Source organism: Anser brachyrhynchus (assembly GCF_964034855.1).
Source record: "Anser brachyrhynchus genome assembly, chromosome: 8".
Classification (NCBI taxonomy): domain Eukaryota; kingdom Metazoa; phylum Chordata; class Aves; order Anseriformes; family Anatidae; genus Anser; species Anser brachyrhynchus.
This window is the reverse complement of record NC_137702.1, coordinates 16,482,801-16,508,037: the sequence shown is the minus strand read 5'-3', so window position 1 is coordinate 16,508,037 and position 25,237 is coordinate 16,482,801. Positions and strand designations below refer to the sequence as shown.

The following is a 25,237-nucleotide window of genomic DNA, read 5'->3' as shown; positions in this document are numbered from 1 at the left end:
CAAATTTTGGAAGTTATAGGGAAATGTAATATAGGAAGTTGTATTCATCGGGGGAGACAGGGTGGAAACAACAGAAAACAAATGCTTCTAGTACTATTTCATCTTTTGGTTTTATTGAGTATTTGTGAAACGGGTCATTGCAAATAGGAAAAAGTAAACTTTAAATTTGTCTAAGTGTCTGTATCTTCTATTAGTTCAGCTTTTTTTTATCCTAAAGCTTTTGTTTATTTATCTGAAGTAAAAGGAGGCTGTTGGCAAGTTAAAACTAGCCTCAGTCTGTGCACACTACACTGCAGTCTGGCCTAGGAGCATTCTTCAAAAGAAAAACATGCTGTCCAGTTTTAAAGGGAAAACTGAAAGTGTTTGTTTGGGTGCAGTTGCTGTTTGGGGTCTCTGTTCTTCCTCTGCATTAAACTGATCTCAGAGTTGTACCAGGTCTTTAATTTAGTAAGATATTTAAGTTAATTTTGAACACAGCCTTCAGGAAGTATGTGCCTCTCCCATCAAGAATAAAAAAATATGCAATTTTATTGCACATCTATAACTTCTACCCCTCTGATTCTATTAATGAAATAGATGTTGGTAAGCACCATAAAGCTCTGTTTAGGGCTAAGTGAACGTTCTTCCCCTGACTCCTTTATCCCAGGATTTTATGGCAGATGAGGAGAGCCCTAAGCAGAAGGGTGCTTAGAAGTTGTGTGAAGGTGAATAGGGCGTACTAGGATTCACAGGACTTTTCAGCCCTGCTCTATTTCCTTCTTGGAGCTAGCAAAGGGGAAAATACTCCTGTAACAGTGTGAAGACAAACTCCTCAGCGCTGCGAGCAGGCCCGTGTGTCTGACGGGAGAGGGGCAGTGCTGGAGCTGGCCGTGCTAACCCGGTTACAGCATTTTCAAAAGCCCTGCACCTTCCTGCCCTATTCACTTCTGTTGTTACGTATGGGTGAGGAAAGGCACCTGCCCGGGCCCTAGCTGCTGTCGCAGCGCACGCTGCAGCCGTGCCCCCTGCGGTAACCCCCGGGCCCACCCCGGCTGTCTCGGTGGCACCGAGCCCCCCCCGGCGCGGTGTGTGCCCTGGCGCGGCCCGTAGCGAGCTGCGTGGCCCCGCCCCCGGCGGCGCTATATAAGGGGCAGCGCTGCGCGGCCGCCCGACTCCACGCAGCCGCTGCGGCCGGGAGGGCGACATGGCGTCCACCAGCCGGTGAGCGGGGGGGGCGGGGGGAGCCGCGCGGAGAGGGCGCTGGGGGGGGGGGGTGCTCCGCCATGTCTCCGCCGTGTCTCCGCGGTGTCTCCGCGGTGTCTCCGCGCCCCGCGGCACAAAATGGCCGCAACGCCCCCGCGGAGCTGAGGAGCCGCCGCGCCGGCCCCGGCCCTGCCCCTCCCGCGGCCGGCAGGGCCTCCGCGGCCTTGACCCTGCGGAACGGGCCGGAGGGGGGCCGGAGGCGGGGGGGGGGGGGGAGCGGTGCCCTGCCAGGGCCTCCCGGTGGCCGGGCCCAGGCCTCGCCCGGTGCCGGCCTCCCGGCGGGCCCACCGCTGCCCTCGCGGGCCGGGAGCGGGGCCAGGCCGCGTCTCGCCGGGAGCCGGCCCCGGAGGCAGCGGGCGGTCCCTGCCGCCCTCGGCGCGGTGCGGGGGCCCCGTGCTGAGCGGCTCCCCGGCCCCCGGCCCCGTATCTGCAGATACCCTAGTTAGCGCTTGCACAGGAAAAACCCTTTTGGGCAGTAGTTTGCGAAGGTGAAGCCTCAACGCAACGCTCTTCGTGCTCGCTGGAGCTGCCCAGGTTTTCTTCTCGCACTCAGCGTGTCGCTGGTGTTTTGCATAGCGCCGGGCGCCAGGTGCTGGGCACGGCGCTTTGTCAACAGCTTTGTGTCTGTGAGCCTGCCGGCCGGGAGAGGAGCAGCGGGGCGCTTCGGGCGGGTTTGGGGCGCTGCTTCGAGCGGCATTTACATCGGGACGGCCTGCACGAACGCGTTCTTTCTGCAGGTTTTTCATATTAGTGTTGCTGTTGATTTTCAATTTTGGCTGAAGAGCCATCGGGTTAAAATGTTAGAGCGTTGTTTTTCTCCTTTTGACGCATGAAAAATATATAAAACATGAAAACGGAGATGGGGCTGTATAAAGATTAGGCTGAAGTAACGAGCTAGTGGGAAGGGGGGAAACTCAGATTAATCGAACTTTTTAATAAGATATTTTCTACAATTTAAAGGATGAGTAGACATTTTATGGCACGATCACATTTCGGTTGGCAAGTACGTGTGAGAAAACTTTTTGTGATCAATCTGTATCCAGTGTTTCCAGCTTAAGGAGAATGGCTTTGTTGAACGTAGTTGTAAACGATTACACCTGAAAGCAGAGATGATTCTAGTTTTTAAAGGAAATAATTCTGATGGAATTACTGAGGAGTCACTATTAGTTTGAACGAGCCATTTACTGTTAAAACATTTGACTAGAAACAATTGGTCACTGCTCTAGCCAGCAACTAAAATTGTTGTGTTTATACATGTGTTAAATAATGCTAATGTTTTATGGGAAGACTTTTATATCTGCTGTAGCTCTTGAATGTGCATGGGTGTGCAAGAAGCAGTTCCCTGTTCTCAGAATTTGTTTTCATGCAGTCCCTTTCGTGAGCTGATAGTTTTTCCATTAAGATCTAACAAGTAATGGTTTGCTTAATTACACAATCTTGTTTTAGTCTTATTTAAAATGGGTGGTTTTCTTCAAATATTTGAAAAAACAAGAACAGAGTCATGTATTTTTTTTTTTTTAAAGTTATGTATGTGCATTACTTGCTGATTAGAGGGCCTGATAAATAACATTGGTCTGATAAGAATGAGTAGGAACACTCATTTAGAGTGAAGCAATCACCACTGACTTCCTGGGGACCTTCATTTAGTGGTAGACTGGGTTAGGCTATGCTTAATCATGTCTGTATTTTAAGTTTTTGATGTTCTAATTGGAAGCATTTTATGTTTCTGATACGAGTTTCATTGCAAAAATTCTGGGATTTAAGATGACCTGAAGTCTTGATTGTCAAATGTAGTGCTACAGCCTTTGAATAAAAGGTGAAGTTCAGGTGTTTGGGTTAATATGCTATCATTCAAAACACAGTAAATCCAGTATTACTAAATAATTCTTTTTTGGCGAGGAACTCGTACTTTGGATATGCAGCCTCCTTGATTAAACATGATTAAGAATTAACACTTTTTTTTTCTTAGTTTGGATGTGCTTCCACGAGTTACTTGTCCAAACCATCCGGACTCCATTTTGGTAGAGGATTACAGAGCTGGTGATATGATTTGTTCTGAGTGTGGGCTAGTAGTAGGTAAGTAGCTATTCATGTTTTCGTGACTTACCACGTAACTTAAATTTTGAGCATAGTTCTGTTTTTTCCACAAGAATGGTGTATAATTTCAGTATTAAAAGCTTTTTATCTTGATACCTAAATGTTTCCTTTTATGATGATCTGTTGACTAAAAGTTTTGAATAGCCCATCTTCTGGTAACTTGCATTATGGAGGAAAAAAAACCACTTGCTTTAAAGATTGAAAACTTAAAGTATTTTGCAATATAGAGCTAGAATATTGTGCTGTCTAGTCCAGTATTTGGTCTTTAATCACAACTGCTATTTCAGATAGCAGGAAAGTAAGATAGGAAAGTAAAAGAACTGTAATCAAAGCTCTTAGTCAAATACCTTGCTTATACAATAAAAAAATCTGCGTTTCTAGGTTAGTTTCTACCCTGAAGGATGATTCTTTATATCCTTGCTTGTTTTTGTTAATTACTTCTCCGAAAGCTTTTAACACTATCCAAAGTAAATACCCAGTTTTTCTCTGGAATTTTGCTGATCTCTTTTACGTAGTTTACGTGGCAGCAACTTTAACAGGCTAAACTGTATTTATGAGTGTAATGCATATTTAAAATGAAAGACTTTTTAGGCATTGTCTTTGTTTAAATGACAGAGAAAATTTTGTCATAAAATATGTTGTATATTCATTTTTATGCATCTCTCTTCGTGGGAAAGATGTTTTTGCTTGTATTATGTTCATTCTTTAAACCTCATTTATGTCTATTAAGTTTTTTTTAGACTGCGGTGACCAAAAGAAAATACTCTGTTTTTGAGGGTGTGTGTTCAATAATTAATGTTCAATCAATTCAATAGTACTAAAGTTTTCTGGTAGCATCATAATCCTTTCTCCTAGACTGTAATGATTTTATACTGGTTCTACTCTTGCAATGAATTAAGTTCTTGTACAGCTTCTAGCATGAAGCTAGAGGCTTAATAAGTTGCAACAAATACAGCACTAACTTATCCAGGTGATTAAAATATGTATTTTTGTTCATGCAGAAGACAAACTTCCATATATTTTACTAAACTAGTTGTTAAAATACTTTAACTTTGGTACCAGTTTTATTTAAAATGATGAACCCGTATAAAAGGCTGAAAAACCCCCACTGTTACTTGCAGTATTAAAGAAGGGCTGGTTTAGATTGCATAAATTCTGATGAAAATGTATGAACCATGATAAATCTGCTGTTAGAAAATGCAAATATCCACAGTGATGTTTCCTGTTAAAACATGGTATCAAGTTCCTATGCTGTTGTTTACAATAACTTGGTCTGCGTTCAGCTCTTGGCACAGCTGCTCTGGAAGTTGAACCGAAGTTTAGAAGTCCATCTTGATCAGTTCATAACTTCTAAGATAATACTCGCTTTAGAAGAAGAGGGAAAGGTTCTGCTTGCCTGTTGTTACATTTCTTTTTCAGGAGCTTTGAAATTTATGAGAAACCTTGCTTTCATGTATTTTCTTGTTATCTAGTCACAAGGTTTTCTTGCTTTAGAGATTTACTCTTGGGTCTCTTCTGATTCAGTAGCTTTGCAGCTTTTCTTAGTTGAAATGCTCAGTATTTTTGAGCAAAATCCTTAGACTAGGCTTTCATGAAGTTGAATTTTCAAAATGTGTTTAAACTGAACTTAGTCTTCTTTAGCGCTAATGTTACTGGTAGGGTAAAAACGTGTTTTTTTCTTTAAGCATGCAGTTTTTTTTAAGCAGGTCTTTCTATAGATTTATCATTAAAATGTTGTAACATGTACTTCTGTTGTGCTGATTGCTCTCATTTTGTTTTCCATCCTGGAGTAATTGAGTCTTCCTGCATATGTCCAATTCATGAGCTGGTGTATCTAGCAGCTAGTTTGGAAAACTAGTAAGATGAAGGTAAATGATTGAAGAGTGTATGACCAAACAGAGGTGTGAACGTTGCACATTTCTTTTTTTTTGGTTTGTTAGGAAATTCAGTGGAGGAGAAAAACAGATCCTATTGTTGATGCCTGTTTTTCCCTGAGGTTCATGGCATAGGGATGTTTTCCAGGATGTGTAAAGTGAAGACAAAACTTTGTTTCAGGATGGTAAAACTTCTATATATTTGTTGCAGGTTCCCCTTAAGAGAGTTGTGATTTCACTTCCTGTTCCTACACAGTGAAGTCACGTATTTGTGTTCTGATTTCTTCAGACTGTGGTCAGGATGTGTGGCTGATGGGAGTTAGGTCTGCCTCGTATGTTTGGATGGAGGTGGGTTCAAAGTTGGGAAGATCGCTGGAGGGGATCTGTTAGAAAGGTTAAAGAAAGGGAAAGATTTGATATACTCTGTGTTCAAAGAAATGTTCAGTTTCACTTGAAAATACTCTGGTTTTGGTGTCTGGGGAGTGCTGCCGGTGTACTGGTATGGCAGAAGGGTACATACTGAAGGTGTACTTGTTCTACTGCCATAAAGTATGTAGTATGTGACTTGACTGATTTTTAGTACAGTTTGGCTGAAAATGAGGTCAAAGAATCTTTGACTAAACTAAGCGTGTTTCCACTTGACGTTTTTCTTGCTTGCTGTGGCAAGATACTAAAATTTCACATAGCTGAGGAAAAAGTCGGATTGTTATTAATATTTAAAACAGTGTGTCAGTGGTTAAAATAGCAGGTACATTGATTCCGAAGTTTGAAAACTATGTTTTCTGGGAGTGTGAGGTGAAATCAGTGCTATTAGTGTTATGGTTGGGGTTGCGTTGATGGGGTATGAAGCTGAAAGGGAGGAGTGAAGCAACAGGAAAAGGTTGGGGGAAAGGAGCCTAGGAGAAGTAGGGGCTGATCTTTCTTCTTTTTTTTTTTTTCCCAATAGTTGAACCCCATGCCTTAGAGCTGTATATTGGAAATGCTGCCTTTTGAAGGGATTTTTGACAGAGATTTTTACCTGATGATGTTTTGTACTCATTAGGTGGTCTTAGTGTCTTAATGAGAGTGAAAAATTAAGTTAGATCTAGTATGGTGCTTTTTCTTTGCACAGTAATTTTCACTTGTTCTAAATAAACCGTGCTGCTTCACTGCGCAGTGTTAAAGTAATCAAATCTTTTGAGAACATTTTAACTGAAGCTGATGGTTGTTTTATCATGGCTTTAAAATATAGTTTCAGTCTGTGAAAAACTTTTATCTCCCTTCTTACTGCAGCCTTTTTCTGCCATAGCATGTGTTCTGTCTCTTCCTGGTAACTGTTTTGAACTTGCTAACTTCCCCCATTAGATGCATTTTTGCATGAAAATCAATCAGAGATTAAATTGCAATTATCTGTGTTGTTTTTGTATTCTGGATTGACATAAATCTGAATTGTGACAAGTGTGTCCTAGATTATTTGCTGTTGTGTGTCTTGTTTCATTAAAATTACCAAATCATTCTGGGATATGTAGTACAGTAATTGTTAATGTGCTGGCTCGACAGCTCATGAACACAGTTCTTAGGCTTTGGAGGAATAAATAGCTCTGGGTTAACTTAGAAATACTGACCCTATGTCATTCTTCAGGTAGACTTTGTGGGGGGGAAGCCTTTTGTTCAAGAACACAGGCTAGTAAACTAGTAAATCCTCTTCCTTGACAGGTAAATATTTTGCTTGCTACCTTTTAGGCAGTAAAAAGGCTGGAAGTCAGCTGACACCAGAAGGGGTGGAAGAAAGCAGAACAGAAGTGGGATACAAAGCACTGACTTGACTTGCTGCAGGGCAGTGTTGAGCTGTTTTTCAGAGGGTGATTAAGTCTGGTAGCCTGTGCAGCTGCGTAGCTTCTCGGCTAGGCAGGAGTACTTCTGAAGACTTTCCTTAAACTACTGTGTCAAAGCGTGCAGGAGTTGCAGCTGTGAGTAGTGTAAGTTCTTCTTGAACTGCTTAGCTCCTTCTGCTTCAGTAGGCAGGTATGGCTTAGAGAAGAACAAGCTCGTGTATGGAGTCTTCCTGGATAACCACCTTAAATTAAAAAACAAGTGGAAGCCTGTCTTCACCTGATGGGAGTCTTTGGATGCATATCAACTTGTTAAAGGTTTGAATCAGGTTGTGACCTATATTTGATGTTTGTTCCATCTCATGTGTGTGCCTGATTGCTTAGTTAGTGAGTTTTGGGGAAAAATGTTCAACAGCTTTTGGTCAGAGAGGTAATGCTGTTATAAAATTGACACATTATTAGGTGGCTAATGTTGGTGAAGAGTTTGAGATCTAAATGGTGTGTCTTAAATTCAGGTGTAGTCTGTGTGGTATAGGTAAGATTTAACTTTACCACAGATATTTTTTTCTTCACAATATAGGATGAAATGGGTTTCATGATTGTCTGCTGGCCTGACCAATTACTCTGCCAGCACGTTATGATGTCTGTTGTCAGGGATAAGATTGATTGCATCTGTACGTAGATGCTTCTTTTGTAAAATAAACCAAATAACTTTATTTATTTATTATTTTTGGAGCAACCTGTAAGTGAAGGCACTTAAGTACTTCTGACTTGGGTCCAGTAGAGGGCACTTATGGCTATTCTACTATCTTTATACCTCAAAATGGTGACCATTTTTTCATATCTCTGTGTATTTTTATGGTTACCTCTTTCTGTAAGTATTGTTAACATTTAAAAATGAAGATTTTAATTTAAGATTTAACATATTAAATGAACAGTCAAAAACATTTAGTTATAGATGCTATGTTAGCGTCTGGTTACTGCTTTTGCACTTGGTGTCCAGAGCACTAAAAAGTGTTTGGCAAGTTTGTGCTTGCAAGGAAACTGCTTTGCATCCACAGGAAAGCTCATTATAAAGTATGCTTATACTTGCAGATATTCTGAGTAGTCGAATGCATGGCTATTCATGGCTGCCTAATTTACATAGGCAATTTGTGTTACCAAAAGAGCCACCCATTACCCTTTAGCAGTAAGCATTTCAAATAGTTTGTCTTAAGTCTAACCCATTTCAGCTGTGTTTCTGCTGGAAGCAGAGTAAGTTTCCACAAACCTCTTCACAAGTCTCTTGGCACTCTTGAAAGTCTTCACAAGTCTCCTTGGCTTGTAGTCTGCCACCTAAGTTTTCCATTGTACTCTGTCTCAGCATGTCAGTACTTTCCTTAATAAGGAGCTGACAGAAATTAATTATAATTCTTACATGTTTTTAAATTTAACATTGTAAAATGTGTTTCCATATGTGTGTTCACTAGATGGCAGCAGATTCCTTAACTAATTGTAAGAATGAAACAAACATTCTGTTCAAATGGTGTAGGTATTTCGGTATTTTAAAGTGCAAATAAATGTAATACTGTATTTAAGATTAAAATACTAATTGTTAATGTATGTAACTTGATCTAACATACAGCTAATGTTATAGTCCTCTTAAAAAGACTTAAGACGTACTTCTCAGAACTGCTTCAAGACTGAACATGGAGAATAACATTTGAGGCTTGATTTTCATCCCACTTGTTTTGATTAAACATCTTCAGATGGCAGCTTTATTTTAATTATATAACAAATAATATAAAATGCAAATAGAGAATGAAATATATGTGTATTGTGAGTGGAGTGTGACAGTAAAATAGTTTGTATTATTTCTCTGAAAAGATGTAATTGTGAGTTCAGAGCTTGTCAAGTGAAAATGCTTCCCTCTGATAAAGCACTTTCTGTTGGGGGAGGAAGTAAACATACTTTGTGTAGACATTTAAAACTAATTATTAAAATCTGTTCAAAATGACACTTACATTTTTGATACTGGCCCGAGTTTACTCGTGCACTTCCATCACGCTTGCTTGTTGCATTTGGCAGTTATGAAGAAAAGTGACTTTGGTCTGAGGTCTTCTGTTCTGAGTAACAGCAGTTCTGTGTCTTACTAACTGATTTTTTCAATGGTGGGTAACTCCAGTCACTGAAGGTTGCTGTGTGTATTTCCAGTACGGTTCACGTGTTAGTCAACCAGACGGTAATTTTAAAGAGTAGCTCTATACTGGAAGAATGGCATACAAAATGAAAAGGGATGGGGCAGTGAAGAAAAACTCACATGTTCGTAAAGATGCTTCATGCTGTTAGTCTGGAGATGGGTTTCCACAAGGATTCGGTCCTGCACACTGTGTTTTTGTCCCTTCAGGGGAGGAAGGGATGAACTCATCTCTTTGTTGAAAATTAAGAAAAGATATGCCTAGTATCACCATATTTAGTGAATTTTATTTCTGTTCAAAAAGAGGGCATCAAAAGGAAGCAGTGAAGGGAATATGCAACCACTCCCATACTTAATCATAGCTGGATACAGTTGCCAAAACCCATATAATAGTAATGGGGGAAAGCAGAGAATTCAGGTGGTGCTTCTTGGGAGCTTTTGTTACTACTCTGGTGCTTGCCACTCCAGACCCATTTTCCAGGTGCTCTGGGACAGCCAGTCAGTAGGGTATGACCCAGGACATCCAGCTCGGAGCTTGAAATGACAGCTTAGTGAGCAGTGTGTGGAGCTCATTCTCTGAACACTACTGTTTTGCACTACTTCTTACAGGACTGACTTTAGCATATTAAGGTTTTGTTTTTGTCACTTAAAGGTGGGCCTTACGTGCATCTATACTAACAGGACAGTTCCAAAGTGATTTTTATTTTTTGAGAAGTTAAAAATAGTGAATGCCATGCTTTTTTTGTGCATGTGGAATTAGATAATTAGTTGCTTGTAGTTGAATATGTTTTCCATCTGTGGAAACGTTTGGCGTATTTGTTGCATTTTTGTTGGTATTTCTAGCTTGTGTCACACTTTTATAGAAGCCTTCTGAAAGGTGGAATGCAATTGCTAGGATCTCTGTATATTTTAGGTAAAACACAGAATATACAGGAAAACCATTCTTCTGCAATATTAGATGTCTTGGCAAAGTAAAGGTATTTGCATACCTCATCCTCACACATGCTTTGTACCCAGCGATTTGTTCTGCTTAATCTTTTCTCACTCTGAAATAGTAGTCTCAATCCTCTGTTTGTAATACGTTTGCCAAAGCAGGCAGTGATATAACACTTTTTTGTTAGAGCAGGAATGGTTCATAACTCACAAGAGGCAGATCCTTGAGTGAGTCATTTAGGTCATTCCCACTTGTGTGGAAAAAATATTACATCATTGCTCTGTACTCAGTGTTCTATTTATACCATGCCAGAATTTTAAGTACATTTTGCTTTTTTTAGATGCTGTAAACAGTATTGGGGGGTTGTCTTAAAGTAAAGTTACTGCTAGGCCATAGAAGGAGCATTACTGAATCAAATATTTACAGAGAGTCCGGGAGCCAGAGGAGCATGCAGTCTGCTAATTTAACCTTGCAAGGCAGAGACCTTCGTGGTGGAAAGAATGGATCTGTGCCCCCTTGCTATCTTCTTGATCTTCTAGCTTTTGGTATTTCCACAACCTCTCTTGGTCTTCGTTAGAGCATTAAACAAATAAAGTTGGAGCATAGCTGTGGGTATGGCGGACTAACACTGAGAACACTTCTAATCTGAGTTTATTCTTTTTAGTCTGTGGTGATTGCTTATGGTTCAATCACACCTTTCAATTTCAAACATACTCCTCTCATCATCTTTTGTTAAGAATAAAGTTCCTCAGATTCAGATTAGATATTTCTTTTTCCACAAGTAATTTTGCAGTTACACTGCTCTGTCCATTGCTCTTGTATTTTTTTTCCCCACTTCATATCTTATATTATCATTGTTTGGTGGAGAGTGCTTTTGTCTGACAGCTTATGTTTTCAGTAGGTTAAACCAGCCTTTGTGGGTTCATATTTGGACTTCATACCAGAAAATTTTCTTGCTGTCCGTACTATTTATTTCTTGCAAACGTTCCCTTCACGACACACTTAAACATTGATGAAGGTAGTGAATTTTCCCTCAGGTTTAGCAAAGCAGAGGTGACAATTATATTGAAGTTTCTACTGATACCCTCTCTTCCACAGAGCTGTAATCTGTTTACTGTGAAACCCAAAAAAAGTGTTCTTTCAGTGCTTTTCTGTACATGTGTTTCTAAAAATTCTGTAGTATTGTAATATTGCTCTGGAGACCCCACCTTTGAGATACAGGTTTTACCAGACCTGTGGATGGAATGAACTGGAACAGGACTATTATTATTTTTTTAACTTTGTATCATTGTGATTTTTTTTGCCAGTATCAGTGTGTTGATGAGAGGTATTTCTCAATCTGAATAGCTGCTGCTGAGAACATGCAGATGAATTTGAGAGGAGACCAAGGAAAGTTTTCGTTCATTCAGAGACTGGGGGGTTTAGTGCTTTTTCTACTTGTTCTGAATCTGTATTTAAACTCTTCCAGATACAAATCCAGGGGTAGTTTGAGTTTAAGAAAGGGTCGTGTGTATGTATTTTCAGTTGGTTCTGTCAAGTATCATAAATGAAGTGGAGCTGGGCAGGGTCAGAACTCCCTTAAGGAACAAAATTGAGCTGCAAAATGTTGTATACGCCGCCTTCTAACCCACAGTAACGTTTTGGAGTACCGAGGACATGGAGCTCACGCACAGAACTGATTTGCTACAGCTTGATGACATTGTGCCTGATAATTCACAAGCACTTGTATCACGTGGAAAATGTAAGATAACTTACTCACTTGTGTAAGCACTGAGGATGTCCGTAGGCAACCATGAGCTGCAGCTGGAAATCGAGGTCTTGGTTCTTACTTGGTTTAAAGATAACCTACAGTATTCTTTAAGGATGGCTGTAACTCCTAGTGTTCTGAATGCATCTCTCTACATATATAATTTTCTATACAGCTCCTGTTGCATATTTTTTTTCTGTTGCCTTCCACTTAACTTGGAAAGCCTAAACATTTCGGTATGTTGTCCTGCAAGTTACTGTTCTGTTTGCAAATGACAAAGGCTGCGTTTTTATAACTGAGGGCTCAGATGCCTAACTTAATGTTTCATGAGATGTTTCAAAATAATACACTAATGCAAACTATTGTTTTCTGTGATCTCAGGTGACCGGGTCATAGACGTTGGGTCAGAGTGGAGAACTTTCAGCAATGACAAAGCGACAAAAGACCCATCTCGAGTTGGGGATACCCAGAATCCTTTGTTGAGTGATGGTGACTTGAGTACAATGATTGGCAAGGTAAAATTTAAAATAAAAAATTCTACTAAGCTTCAATGTTTTAATGTCAAGTATATATTTGTATGTCCATACCGAAACTATTCAGAGAATGTGTTTACAAAGGTGTTTTGTCTAAACGGTACTCTTGCATTTCAGTGGTGTGTAACCGGGGCTGTCTCTGGTAGCAGGAAGGGGCTGAACACCTCAAGAAGAGTTTGCAGTGCTGTGGCGTTAGTTGCCACCCCTTGATATGCTGCTATAGATAGAAGAGCTGATGTTGTAATGTTTAATTGCAACAAACAAAACAACAAATACTGTGACTTAGCATTCTAATACTTTGTGTATTTGAGGTAATTATGAATTAACAGATACATAGTTTTGAAGTCTCGATGGCTTGTACTGCCAACTCGAGCTACCTTTTTTGTGATTAAAAACTGTATTCGATGGGAGAGAAGGTACAACATGCATGTAGCTCTCCAGGTCTCAGTTAATGTTATATGAAAGCACTAAATGTAGAATTTTCTATGGCATAACTGCTGCAGAAGAAAGTATTCAGTGCATGTTTGGCTTGAAGTTTTGTGATACAGCCTTATCCTGATGTTTCCCATGAGAAAGAGAGAGCGAGATTAATAGCACAAATACACTCCCCCAATGAAATAGTGACCCAGATAAGCTTTCATTGTTGTACTTTGTTATATTTCCTACTGCAAGTTGCAAATTCATATTTGTGCATTTCCTGAATGTTTCTTGCTGTCTGATCTTTACAGATATCATCTGATATCTTTTGCAGTAATTTAATGAAATGAGCATATGCAATTATAGCCTGTTTTTAGTAGAGTATTTCTATTTATTTTTAAGAAAGTGTCCATTTCGTAGATATTCATACATGGTAGGGAGATGGTCTTCAGCCATTAGTTGGGAGCCTGTAATATTTAATGATTACCAAAGAAATACGGTTAGTTTCTTAAAACTGTGCAAAGTTCGGGTAATCTTCTAGTAACTGAGTGAATTTCCTACAGTCCTAGAAAGAATCAGATAATTGTGCAATAAATATATGCATTGACTACTCCGGCAGCAGTCAGGTGGGTGCTTAAAGGGCATTAGCACCTTTATAAATGATACTAGTCCTCTTTTCAATGAATCCTAATGGGAAAAGGAGTCATTGGAGTTTTTAATGGTACCTTAATAGATTCAGAAAGATGATTATCCTCAGGGCTTGGATTTCTGTCATAGATTTGGTGAGCTATGGTAAAGATCAGAAATGCACCTTTATAAACAGGTGGAGAAATGGACAGTTTGCTGCAGGTTCACATGGTTGTTTTATTTTTGGGACTGTACAAATACAGGGTTTGTTTCTGGGAACTTGGTTTGATTCGGTAGGTAGGATGATCACCTCAGCTCTTCTCAGAACTTGCATGTTGGAGAAGACAAAAGATGTTTCTGCTGGATAGCATTCATATCCAGCTGAACCATGACTTGAGCTGTTAACCCTCCTCCCTCTTGGGGTTTACTTGCTTATTTAGAATAACAGTGATAGTTGCCCCAGTGAGAGAATTAAAGACCTAGAGAAATACCTGTGAAAGTTTGTTTTTCAATGAAAAATAAAAATAATCAGAGATGAAGATTCAATAAATGAAACAGCTTTGTTGTTAAACCAGAACACCCCAGGACAGACGTGACTAAACTAGCAGTAGCAGGGAGCAATTTAGTGAAGTTGGCGTGCAGGATTGTCAGAGGCGTGATACAGCCTATGAGAACCATGCGTGAAAATGTCCAAGCACTAGAACTGCCATGGAGAATTTCGGGGTACAATCTGTCCTGCTGTGGGTATTTCATTTACAAGGGGAGGAACCAAAGAAGAGACGACGTTTTCTACAGGAAATTGTCTGTGACAAACCAGGATATGTTCTGGACGAGAGTTCCTGTCTTTGTGTTGCCACTGAACCAGGGGCTCTGGAATGTCAGCTCACTGATGTGAACTTTGTATCAGGAGCTGCCTTTTTCATCAGTTATTTGGAAGGAAGAGGATAGTTTATCAGAAGATGCTGAAGAAGATTTCTGTCAGTGCAGGAAGAGTGAATTTTGCAGCAAAAATAACTGAACCAGGCGAGTAGCACATTTTTAAAGCAGTCTTCTGGAGTCTGTGCCAGCAGTAGTCTGGTGTGAGAATTGACCTGGATGTGTAGAGTGGTCAAGCAATGAAATTGGTGTAATCAAGAGGAAGGTAAGTACTATCCAAAAGAAGAAAGAACAGCCTTCAGAAATTCCAGACGACGAAGCAGGATGAGATTCTGTTTTCTCGGTTAACAACAATTCCTAGAATGGCTTGGAGTGGACTTCGGATGTGTGTGTCTGAAATCCCTTTAGCCTTTCACACAGGGCAGGAAACAGTTATTTCTGTCTGCTTGGGGTAGCTGTTGGCAATGGAATCGTCAAAACAAGCGAACAAAACAACAGCAACAGAAATAAAACCTGTGTTGTGGAAAAGCCAGAAGTGAAGGAGATTGATTATTTTCATAGCATATAACAAAACACATCCATTGCAAACGTCTGAGGATATAGGGGAAAACAGAGCCCGAACCACTTGCCAGTTACAATGGAACTTGGGATAGCAAAAGAAGGGGGTCAGTTCTGCCTCGGAGTGGTTTGCCAGTCCTTCCTCTTTGGAGTCAGGAGGTCCTGCTCTGGGACTCCTTTCTGCTGGGGGAGCGTGGTCTGTGTCTGCTAGCAGCAAGAGAGAGCCTGTTCTGCCCATACAAATGGATTAATTCCTAATTGGTTTTAGTACTTATGGGACCCATCTGTCTGAAGTAGCAAAAGCCTGTGCTGGAAGAAAGATTAATTTGTCTGTGAAGAGGAGGATGAATAGCATAGCCGGCTGTGGTGGAAGTGGCTGGCATTCTTCAGACAGATCTTTAGGGTATTGACACAGAACTGTATGCCTCTGAAGCAGTGTGCTGCGATTGATTTGATGACAATGCAGATCAATTGGAGACGTGGTGAGGTCTGGTGTTGTGACTCGATTGCCAGGATATCATGGTTATTTCTAAAATCTTCATGCAAAATTCAAGAGAAATAACTGAGGAAGCAGCTTACATACATCAGCCTCTTTTCCCTGAGTCTAAAAAGAAAACTTGCAGTTTTGCTACAGATCTTGTGGGAGAAGTTGTCTTTTGTCATGCTTTGTTGTTAATTTAGTCCTTTTTGTAGTGACTGCAGTTACAAGAGCATTTAGGTTGGCTGAACAGGAAACTAATGCATTCTCTTAGTATAGAATTCCTATCCTTTGATCAGGTGCCTCTGAAAGGAAGCTGGGTGTTGTCAGACTGCGTGGCCTGGATCTCAAAGTGCCGTATTGATAAGCAGTGGCAAGATACCAAGGGCTGATGAATGTGAAAGAAGAAAGGATCCATGGTTACCTCCAGACTGTATAATGAGCTGGTTGTACTGGGCAAGCAGACTGCCTGATACGGGTGCATTCCTTGGTGCTGTGGATAGCCTCAAGTCGGCGATGCTGGAGATATTTCTCCCTTCTGCTCTTAAAGGAGATAGACTAGGCTGCAAAGCTGTTGGATGCCAGCGCTGTAAACCTAACCTCCGTTGAGCGTCTCTAGAGATCACCGCTGTTTACTGAACTGGTTTTTGACTCTAGCTGTCTTTGAGGCTGTTTTCAGGACAGAAAAAGAGCGCATGAAGGTTTTGGCTCTGTTTGAAAGCCAAAAGGTTGGAACTCCTGACTGACACCTTTCTTGCTGAGGTATGAGTAGACGCCTTATAAAGGACACAGCCAAAAGATGCCTAATTCTTAAAGCCTATTGGATTTCAGTTAAAACTGTATGGCTTCTGGTTTTGCCCATGTAGGGGAAGGGACTCCTAACATGGTTGTGAGGAGCTGAAGCCAACAAAGCATTGTCCCTCAATTGAAGGATTCAGAAGGAAAGTAGATGATGCATTTAAATAGCAAATGCAGGGAGAATTGCTGTGGTTTAACTTAAGCAGTTGCAATGGAAGAGTATTTTCCAACCCTTTTATAGTTGTGAGCTGTACGTTGGGGATCGCTCTTGGAAGGTGTTGATGCAGTCAGGGTGAAGTCCTCTGGCTAACAGTACTTGGATGTGGCCGCACTGGTGGTTTGGTACGTGTAAGCAGACATTCAAAGGAAAAGGTAACCAGCCAGAAAGTTAAAAATGGGGAGGTTAATGAGAACATTAAATATATATATATATATATATATATTTCATGTGCTGTATGGTGGACTGGTGAAAATCCTTGTGGTGACGGGGCATATTTCATGGCACGAGAACTGAGCGCTGTTTCCTGGGAAAGGGTTACCTGGTGTGAGGTCTGAATAAACAGGGACTGGGGCCCTTTGGCTGTGGTCACTACTCCCTTATTCACAAGATTTTGAGCAAATGCCATTCTGGTAAGTATTTCTGCATAGCACTAGGCCAGGAGGCCATGATGCATGTGAATGTTACAGGGAACACTGCAGGCAGCAGGGACACGAGCAATGACCAGGAAGGAGTCTTTTGACCAGAGACATGTGTTTTGGGCCAAGGAATGTTGTTCTGGCATGGGTTCTAAAAGAAAGGGCTAGTGCTACAGATGTGTTTGTAAAGCTCTTTAAAGGCCTGAACAGGCGTGAAGGCTGTTGTGCCCTCTTTGTGCTCGTTGTTTACCTTTAAACCTTCCTGGGAACCTTTGGGTAGGTGGAGGTATTCATCCAGTCAGGGAAGTAGGATTGTCTTCGGAGCTCCCTCTGCTATGTTGATGCCAGGATTGTTTCTCTGTGGTTCTTTCGTTGGCAAGGATGTTTGAAGGAGTAGGAAAAAAGCCAAGAACAGTCTCAGGATCTAACAGCTGTCACACGGGGCCTGTTCAAGGGGCTATAGGGAAACTTGAGAGAGAGGTTTCTTAGCTAGAGGCCTAGCTTTCCACAGCAGTACCGAAGTACGTGTGCACCAGAGATGTGGGTCTCGATGACAGAGGGATCTGCTGAGCTCGTTGAGAATGGGATGTAGCTGGAGTCCTCGGTATAGCGAAGTGGAACAGTGTAAGTGAATGGTAAGGAGTGAGCGTTGTTAGTGTCAGCCAAAGAACGTACATTATGTGCAGATACACCAAGGAGAGAGGACAGAATTAGAGGCTGCTTTAAAATAGAGCAGCAGCTCCAGAGAGCTTGGGTTGGGAAAGAAGAAATGAGTGCTCTGGCTCTGCCTGGGCAGCTCAGGGGAGTAACGTGGTGCCAGGGTGTGGTATAATTAGAGAGATTGCTCCCTTGAATTTACAGGCCATGTCGTTATCGGCCATTGCTAATCTGATATGGCTTTATTTGTTAAAGGCATATTTCAGCACGATAAGTAATTGAACACCTTAAACATTTTAAACCCTCTTAGTTGGGTAAAGTTGGGAACTTTTAGAAGTATGCAATTTGCACTGTCAGTTATCAGGTACAAGACAATGCCTGTTGGAACCTTGTTTTGAAGCTCCTGGGTTGAGTTGGTGGCTTTTACTTCTCCTAAGACTCGAAGCTTTTCTTTTAAGAGGTTCTTTGGTTGTATTGTGAAGGCAGAATATATGGGTTTTCACATTTGCCACAACTAACACTTGCTACTGCTTGTAGGCAAAGCCTCAAATAAGTTTTGAATTGGTTGTTGATTTGGATGTTCTTTTGGCTCATGCCTTCACTAACATATTTGAGTTGTCATTGTAACAAGTGGTCTCCGGCTGGCCATAAAGTTTTGTTTTTCTCAATTGCCAGTCTGCCGTGCTGCAGATGTAGCCCAGTGACATATGGGTTGCATAAAACTGAATCTTGGACCTCAGCGTTGGTGATTGGAGTATTGAAATGCGTACACTGGCTACACGTTAGTCATATTTTAAACCATTGTTACATTAGGAAAGAAAAATACTTGCATAATTGGTGGTCCTTGGAAATCAATTCATGATTTGAGACTTGTGCAGCATATAGAGCATGATGGTTGGCACAGTGCTCGATGGTATGATTTACTTCAGTCATGTGTATTTGTGCAATTGTTCCAACCTAATGCCATGAATTGGGATTTATAAAGCTGGAACTTGTTCGTTCTTGAAATGAGGAGGAAGTTGATTATGTTTTATTGACAGTAAAATCTTTCTTTTCAGGGCACAGGTGCAGCAAGTTTTGACGAATTTGGGAATTCGAAGTACCAGAATCGTAGAACTATGAGTAGCTCTGATCGTGCAATGATGAACGCTTTTAAAGAAATTACGAACATGGCAGACAGAATCAACCTCCCTAGAAATATAGTTGTAAGTTCATGTCTCTCTTTCTTTAATTGTTCTGGCATTGACTTAGTTAGCATAATATAATGAGCACATGAATTTTTGATATTGCTGCTAATTAAATGGCCTAGAGTTAATTAAATTTAGTCTTCTTGCTTTGAAGGATCGAACAAATAATTTATTCAAGCAAGTGTATGAGCAGAAGAGCCTGAAGGGAAGGAGTAATGATGCTATTGCTTCTGCTTGTCTCTACATAGCCTGTAGGCAAGAGGGTGTTCCAAGAACATTTAAAGGTAAGCTTTCAGTGGTACAGATTCAATTTTGCTGTGAAGTATCTAGCTATTGTTACTGAAGGAAGTTAATTTTCTCATTTCTGGACTTTGCTGAATTGGTTGTTCTCAGCTATGGTCCGCCTTGCTTTGGGTCTGGGGAGGAGGGAGGCAGTCTAGAAAAAAATTGCTATGTTCATAAGGCTCTCAGGCAAGGGATTTTTGGTGATAATGCACCTGATTGGCACCTGAGGAAAAAAAATTGGCACCTGAGAGTCATTCTGAGTGTCAGTGAAATTTAAGATATTGCTCAATCTGAGGACAGTGGGGACTTTTCTGACTGAATTTGAACCAGCAGCTCTGCAGTATGTGCGTCCTTTTCCTGACGAGGATACGACTCTGGCATTGAGTATCAAATCTCCCTTACTAAGCAACCTGTGTTTATTGAAATATAAATTTATATTTTATATAATAACTATATATAAAATAATAAATTAATATAAAATTAATATATAATTAATATACAATAAATTATATAATGAATATAATTTATATTTTATAATTATATACATAATATATATAATTTATGTGATATAATTTTATATAATAACTCGTGAAAAGTTTGCACTGACTTAAGTGATTTGGGGAGTTTCGTACGTATGCAAAGCTTGTTTGGTGGTGGTGTCCATAATCACATTGGCCTGCTTTGTGGTGTTAATGCATAGAGAATTAAATCTGCATATTTTGGGGGAGAAGATGCTGTCAAGCTGAAGTTTGTTTTTTCTCTTTGTTTAGAAATATGTGCAGTGTCCAGGATTTCAAAGAAGGAAATAGGCCGATGTTTTAAACTCATTTTGAAAGCTCTGGAAACCAGTGTTGATCTGATTACAACCGGAGACTTCATGTCAAGATTCTGTTCAAATCTGGGTCTTCCCAAACAAGTGCAAATGGCAGCCACACACATTGCCCGTAAGGCCGTGGAATTAGATTTGGTTCCTGGGAGAAGCCCTATCTCCGTAGCAGCTGCAGCAATTTATATGGCATCACAAGCTTCTGCAGAGAAAAGGACACAAAAAGGTAAAACTTCACTGTATTCAATGTCTTACTGCTTGAAAGAGAATTCAGGGTTACTGTAGAACTTGGGTAAAGTCACTGGAGGTAGCGGTAAGCCGGCGTTACAGTGGCGTGCGGCAGAGACCAAACCAGGACGTCTCTTCTGCCCCCACAATAAAAATGGAGCGGTGAGCTGTGCTCAGTGAAACTGAACTCACGTTCTTCTGGCACTAGGAGTTGGATTCTGAAATGCGGCAGAGCTGTAAGGACATTCAAATGAGCGTAATTTTAACTTCACCCATGCTAACGTTGGCACGTGTACGTTCTGCTGCTCCAAAATACTCCAAATGCAAACATGGTGGCAGTTGTAGCTGGTATTGTGGCCTTAGCTTACACTCCTAGTCTCAAATCGTTCTGGCAGCCCCAGATCACCTAGACTGCGGGACAGCTTGGCCATAGATCACCTCAGCATTATCCTCTCCTGGCAGGGTAGCCCTTAGAAAGCCAGTAAAGAGTTCAGGCCTGTTCCTGAGCTTCAGAACAGCAGGGATCGGCCTCTGGGTTGCGAGAGAACTGGGCCCATGTGAGGGCAGCGCGTGGGGAGGGAAGGGAGCAACGGCTGCCTTGGTTGTTAGGACTTGGTGTGGCACACGGAGAGAAGTTGTCACTTTGTCTGGTCCAGTTCAGATCAGAGATGTTAAAAATTTAGCAATTCTTGAGAGATTATTTTAGGTAAGTAATAGTCTTTATCTGTCGGGTTGTGGTGTTCTGTTCTGCATTAAGTGCTGCTTGTTCTGTCCCTGCAACTTTCATCGTGTTGGCAGTTTCTTGGGCATGGGAGTGATCTAGAACCCAAGCAGTACTGTGCCTTCATCCTCGCTCACCTTGAGCTATTTGATTCTCTCTTAAGAGTCTTTGTTAAATGAAAATACATCTGCCTGCAGTTGATACATACATGCCTCATACTCCTGCAGAGTCCTGGGACAATGTTGGGGCTTCCAGGCCTTTCAAGGTTTGAAATTCCAACCTTTGTAAAATCTTGAATCAATTTAAGTTCCTTTGCATCTCAGTGTTTCCTTGCCTGTTAAACAGTAGTTTGCTCTGTACCTGGGAAGTATTTGGTCCTGCATTTTAAGGTAAATGTATTTCATGTTCAGCCAAAGGTACTGCTTCTTGCTTATGTCCAAGTTTTCTGCTGCTTTTGCTTATATTTAATTAAAGCACAAAAATGAAGAGCTTGATGTTGACAACGTTTTATCAGAGTATTGCTGGGTATATGTAGATTTTGCAGTAGCTGGTTTTAATGATTTTTGGTCTCTTGGCCCTATATTAATTTGAAACTGATTTTAATCCAAGATGGATAACATAAGTTGAATTACGGTATATGAGAAAAGCAACCTTGTTATATGCAAAATATTAGTCACCATGGCTAAAACATTTTTTCCAAGCTTTTGGGAGAGTTAGGAACAAAGCTAAGTGTCTAGCACTTAGTTGTAAATGATGTTTGTCGATTTCTTCAATAAAAATGGCAACAAAATAAAAACTGTTAACCATTTTTCTGCTTTTTGTCTTAGAAATTGGTGATATTGCTGGTGTGGCTGATGTTACAATCAGGCAGTCGTACAGGCTGATCTATCCTCGGGCTCCTGATCTCTTCCCAGCAGACTTCAAGTTCGATACCCCAGTAGACAAGCTACCACAGCTGTGAGATTGCTGAAGGCTCCTTTAATTTCTATTAACAAAAAAAAAAAAAGAAACTTTTGATTTTTTTTTTTTTTTGCCTATAATAAAGGATGTACAAAGTGTTAATATTGAGTCTTCATGTTGTGGAACTGGAGGATACTGCCAGAACGCAGCACACATTCCAAGGGTAAACAAGCTCGTTGTGTGGCATTTTGTATGTATATATTAGTGGAAGTAAATATTTAATGACTGTTGCAACAAACTTAATTTCATATTGTTGTACTTACTTAGATTTCTTTTGTAGGGATCTAGTAAAATGTATTTTGGAAAATTGAAAATATTCTGTAATTCCTGAATAAACTGTTTTCCAAAAACACTTACGTCTTGTGAGTATCACTACAAGTTGACGTGCACGTGCTGTTCGCATACTGAGAACTGGAATGCAGGCCACGGAATGGCAGAGCTAGCTTCGTGCTTACGGAGTTAGTCACAAGGCTCACCTTCCTCACAATTTGAAATCTCTGCAGTGGCTTTAATATTTGTAGTGAGCTACAATTTGCAGTATGGAAGATTTTAACCCAGAGTGCAAACAGTTGGTGAAAAGCAGTTTGAATATTTGCACAACTGCTGCTGAAGGTCTCCAGCCTTGTATTGAAAAGATCACTCACATCCTGGCACAGCCTCTCCTTGATTTTCACTGATGTCTCGGTGCTTTGCTTCCATGAATTTGCAATGACAAAACAGGCTTAGTTTTGGTTGAATTCCTGGCAACTTTGTGGTGCTTGGTATTGTACAAAGGAAGATCAAAAATATTTCTGATACTGCTGTTCAATGTCCTGACGTATTTTTGCCTTGCAGTCTGGCTGGCCAGTGGTTAAGCTTTTGGCACTGTTATATTCTACTTGAGCACTTAACTCTTGTGAAATGATGCACCAGATGCTAAGAAGCGAAGGCCAGAAGTTATTCGGTCCTTCCCAAACTATAATAGCTCTGAAAACTAGCTGCCTCTTGACAGTGTTCCTTTTGTGCGCAAAGCAACAAATGTCCTTAACTGGAAGTCTTCTGGTTCCTGAACTAATTTTGCCTCACAGGTGCAAATTCATTTTAATTTCCAAAATGAACAGCTGAGGGGTCAGCTTGCTTCACATCTGGTCCTAAGCCATCCGGAGGGAGGGCTTTGTGTCCAAAGCTAACAGCACCGATTGTCAACAGCCCGTGCTGTTTTCCTGGTGGTTTGGTTTAAATCCTGTTCTGCCAAGCAAGACTACTGAAACGTGGCAGCTCACTGGTTTTTCTTAAAGCACAGAGGCACAGTTGTTTTACAGCACCAAGGCGGTTGGTTGCAGTCATGAAAAATGATCGTGGTGCAGATGTGTCAGGCTGCTGCGTTCCTGTTGTTCGGAGGGTTCTAATGTAATCTATTTCCTTAACCTTGGTTGCAGCTTTTCCTGTTACCTGGGCTTTCCTGGTCTTGGTTTTCAATACTTCTGCTGGCTCCTTGGTGGGAGCAGGTGTGACGCTTTGAGCGGACGGGGTCCTGCCTTAAGTGCACTGTTAGAGCTTGGAAATGCAGAGATGAAAGGCCTCTTACAGTGAGTGTACTTTTCCTGAAACCTTACGTTTATGATAATGCTCTTATTTGAAATGCTTTCAGGTGTTATGAATAAGCAGTTGACACGTGAGGGGTGAGTGCAGTTTGTTACATACAGCAGAAGCTGTCTGGATTGAAATTCAGAATGGAATATAGCAGATAGAGGCAGGGATACTCTGTCCTGGCTGGGCCCTGCCTCTTCCTGCACTTGTGCAGGCGGTTCGTGTGCCTCCTGTGATGTGGAGATGGCACTGACTGCAGCCTGAAGAGGTGTAACGAGGAATATGCTTGAAGGGGCTGTATATTCTGGGAGAACAGTTACTTCTTATCCCAATAGACTAAGCTTAATGTATAGCATTTTAGGGGAGAAAAAATCATACAACTTTGAATTCATTTTGGGGCAGTTATGAACACTTTAGTAAGCTGCTTTAATGAAGTTAAGAAATGTGTCCTCTCTCACAAAAGCTTCTCCTTCAGGAATGAGCTCTTTGTGTTCCTGGCTGTTCACCCTCAGTGGTTCTCGGTGCAGGGAAAGGTGTGAGCTGCTGGAGATGAGGTTTCTGTTCTGTAAGGAAGCTCTGTGGCTTCTGGGAGCTCTGCTGCACTCTTGTAGCTGTTGTAATCGCCTCTGACCTCTGGAGCTGTGACGCCTTGCCCTGCAGTCGCAGGCCCTGCACTGAAGGGTGAGACTTCCTCTTCTGGGTTTTGGGCCCTGCAGTGCTTCAGGATGCTCCGTGGGTGAGTTCTTCCAAGGCCTTCAGCTGGAGAACATGCTAACGTTGCCTCTGCTGGTGAAAGGGAGGTGTGTTCTTACCTTGTGTCAATTGGAAATTGTATAAACAAAGAGATGATTGGGGCGATAGCACCAGAAGCTGAGAGCAGCTTTGGTCCAGCAGAGACTGCTGTTAACAATCACAAATTGGAAGCCTCCGATCATTTAAAGGCAGCTTTGGGCTGGGCAGTAGTCATAGCTCCTTGAAAAAGCACTCTCCAAATGTCTGGTGGCATCTTAAATCTCCTTAAGCCACAAGTGATAGCTATATCTCTTCTGATTGAGTTTAAACTTTACATATGTCCCTGTGGCAAGCTACCATACTTTGTTTTATTTAGGTCAGATGCTTCTTGCTTTTGAAGAGGGACTCAGACAGTTGCTGTGAGCTGGACTGGCGGTAGATGGACGTGAAGCTGAAGAGATGCTGTTCCGTGAGAACCTTTCTCCTGGGACTTGAGCTGTCCTGGTAGGCTCAGTGCCCCCTTAGGCTGAGGTGCAGCACAGGAGCCAGCTGGCTCTGTGTGGTCGCTCGGTAGATGGAGAATAGGCAGAGGTGCTTGCTTGTCTGCCTTTTGCTGTTAAGGCCACGGCCACAGGCCGTCTTCCTCCAGGAACTGCAAGCAGTGAGTAATGCTGATTTTCCAGGAACAGCAAAAAGAGCCTATTATTGGGGTGCCAGAGACTTCCTGGTGGACAATCTGAGTACTGAGCTAAACACGGAAGGTGACCACTTGCTAGATGATGAGGCTGCTGTCTCCCTATTTCCTGAATAAAAGTGTCAAGTGAAAAGGCTAGTGGGGGTGGGTGGCAGAAAGAGCCGCTCTACGATGGCATAGCGGGAGCGGTGACTGTTCGGTGGTGTGCTTCTGAGCTGGGTGTTTCCTGTTAGTGGGAAGAGTCATGGCACCTCAGCAGCCTGATTTGGGGCGCATTCCCAGGTGCAAAGAGGGCTCTGAGCACTTCCAGCCTGCTAGCTAACTACTTGTATTACTGAAGCCAAGCTGCTGCCAAGCCCGTATGATGAGCAGAGCCTGAAGTGCAGGCAAGGAGGCCAGCTGCAGGTCGCGGTGTTGGTAGGCTTTGGATTCTCTGCTAAGAAGTACAGGTGGTGGCTGTGGGGAGCTGGTCCTGCGGGGACCCTGGGATGACACAGGCGAGCTGAAGGATTGGATTCAGCACAGACAACAAAGGACACGGCCTGGTATCTTTAGGTGCTTCCTGTTTTAATTG

General features: G+C 41.6%; 1 protein-coding gene across 2 annotated transcripts; it reads left to right on the top strand.

Moving 5' to 3' along the window:
- Positions 1-1,058: 1,058 nt before the first annotated feature.
- GTF2B (general transcription factor IIB) lies at positions 1,059-22,020 on the top strand. Of its 2 annotated transcripts, none has more exons than XM_080603009.1 (7): positions 1,059-1,200; positions 3,212-3,318; positions 12,263-12,396; positions 18,520-18,666; positions 18,803-18,932; positions 19,704-19,985; positions 21,536-22,020. In XM_080603009.1, the coding sequence occupies exons 1-7, from the start codon at positions 1,184-1,186 to the stop codon at positions 21,667-21,669; spliced, it is 951 nt and encodes a 316-aa protein (XP_080459135.1). In that variant the 5' UTR covers positions 1,059-1,183; the 3' UTR covers positions 21,670-22,020. The 2 variants fall into 2 exon arrangements, with proteins under 2 accessions (XP_080459135.1, XP_080459136.1); XM_080603010.1 differs by lacking the exon at positions 1,059-1,200 and adding an exon at positions 1,514-1,979.
- The last annotated feature ends 3,217 nt before the right edge of the window (positions 22,021-25,237 follow it).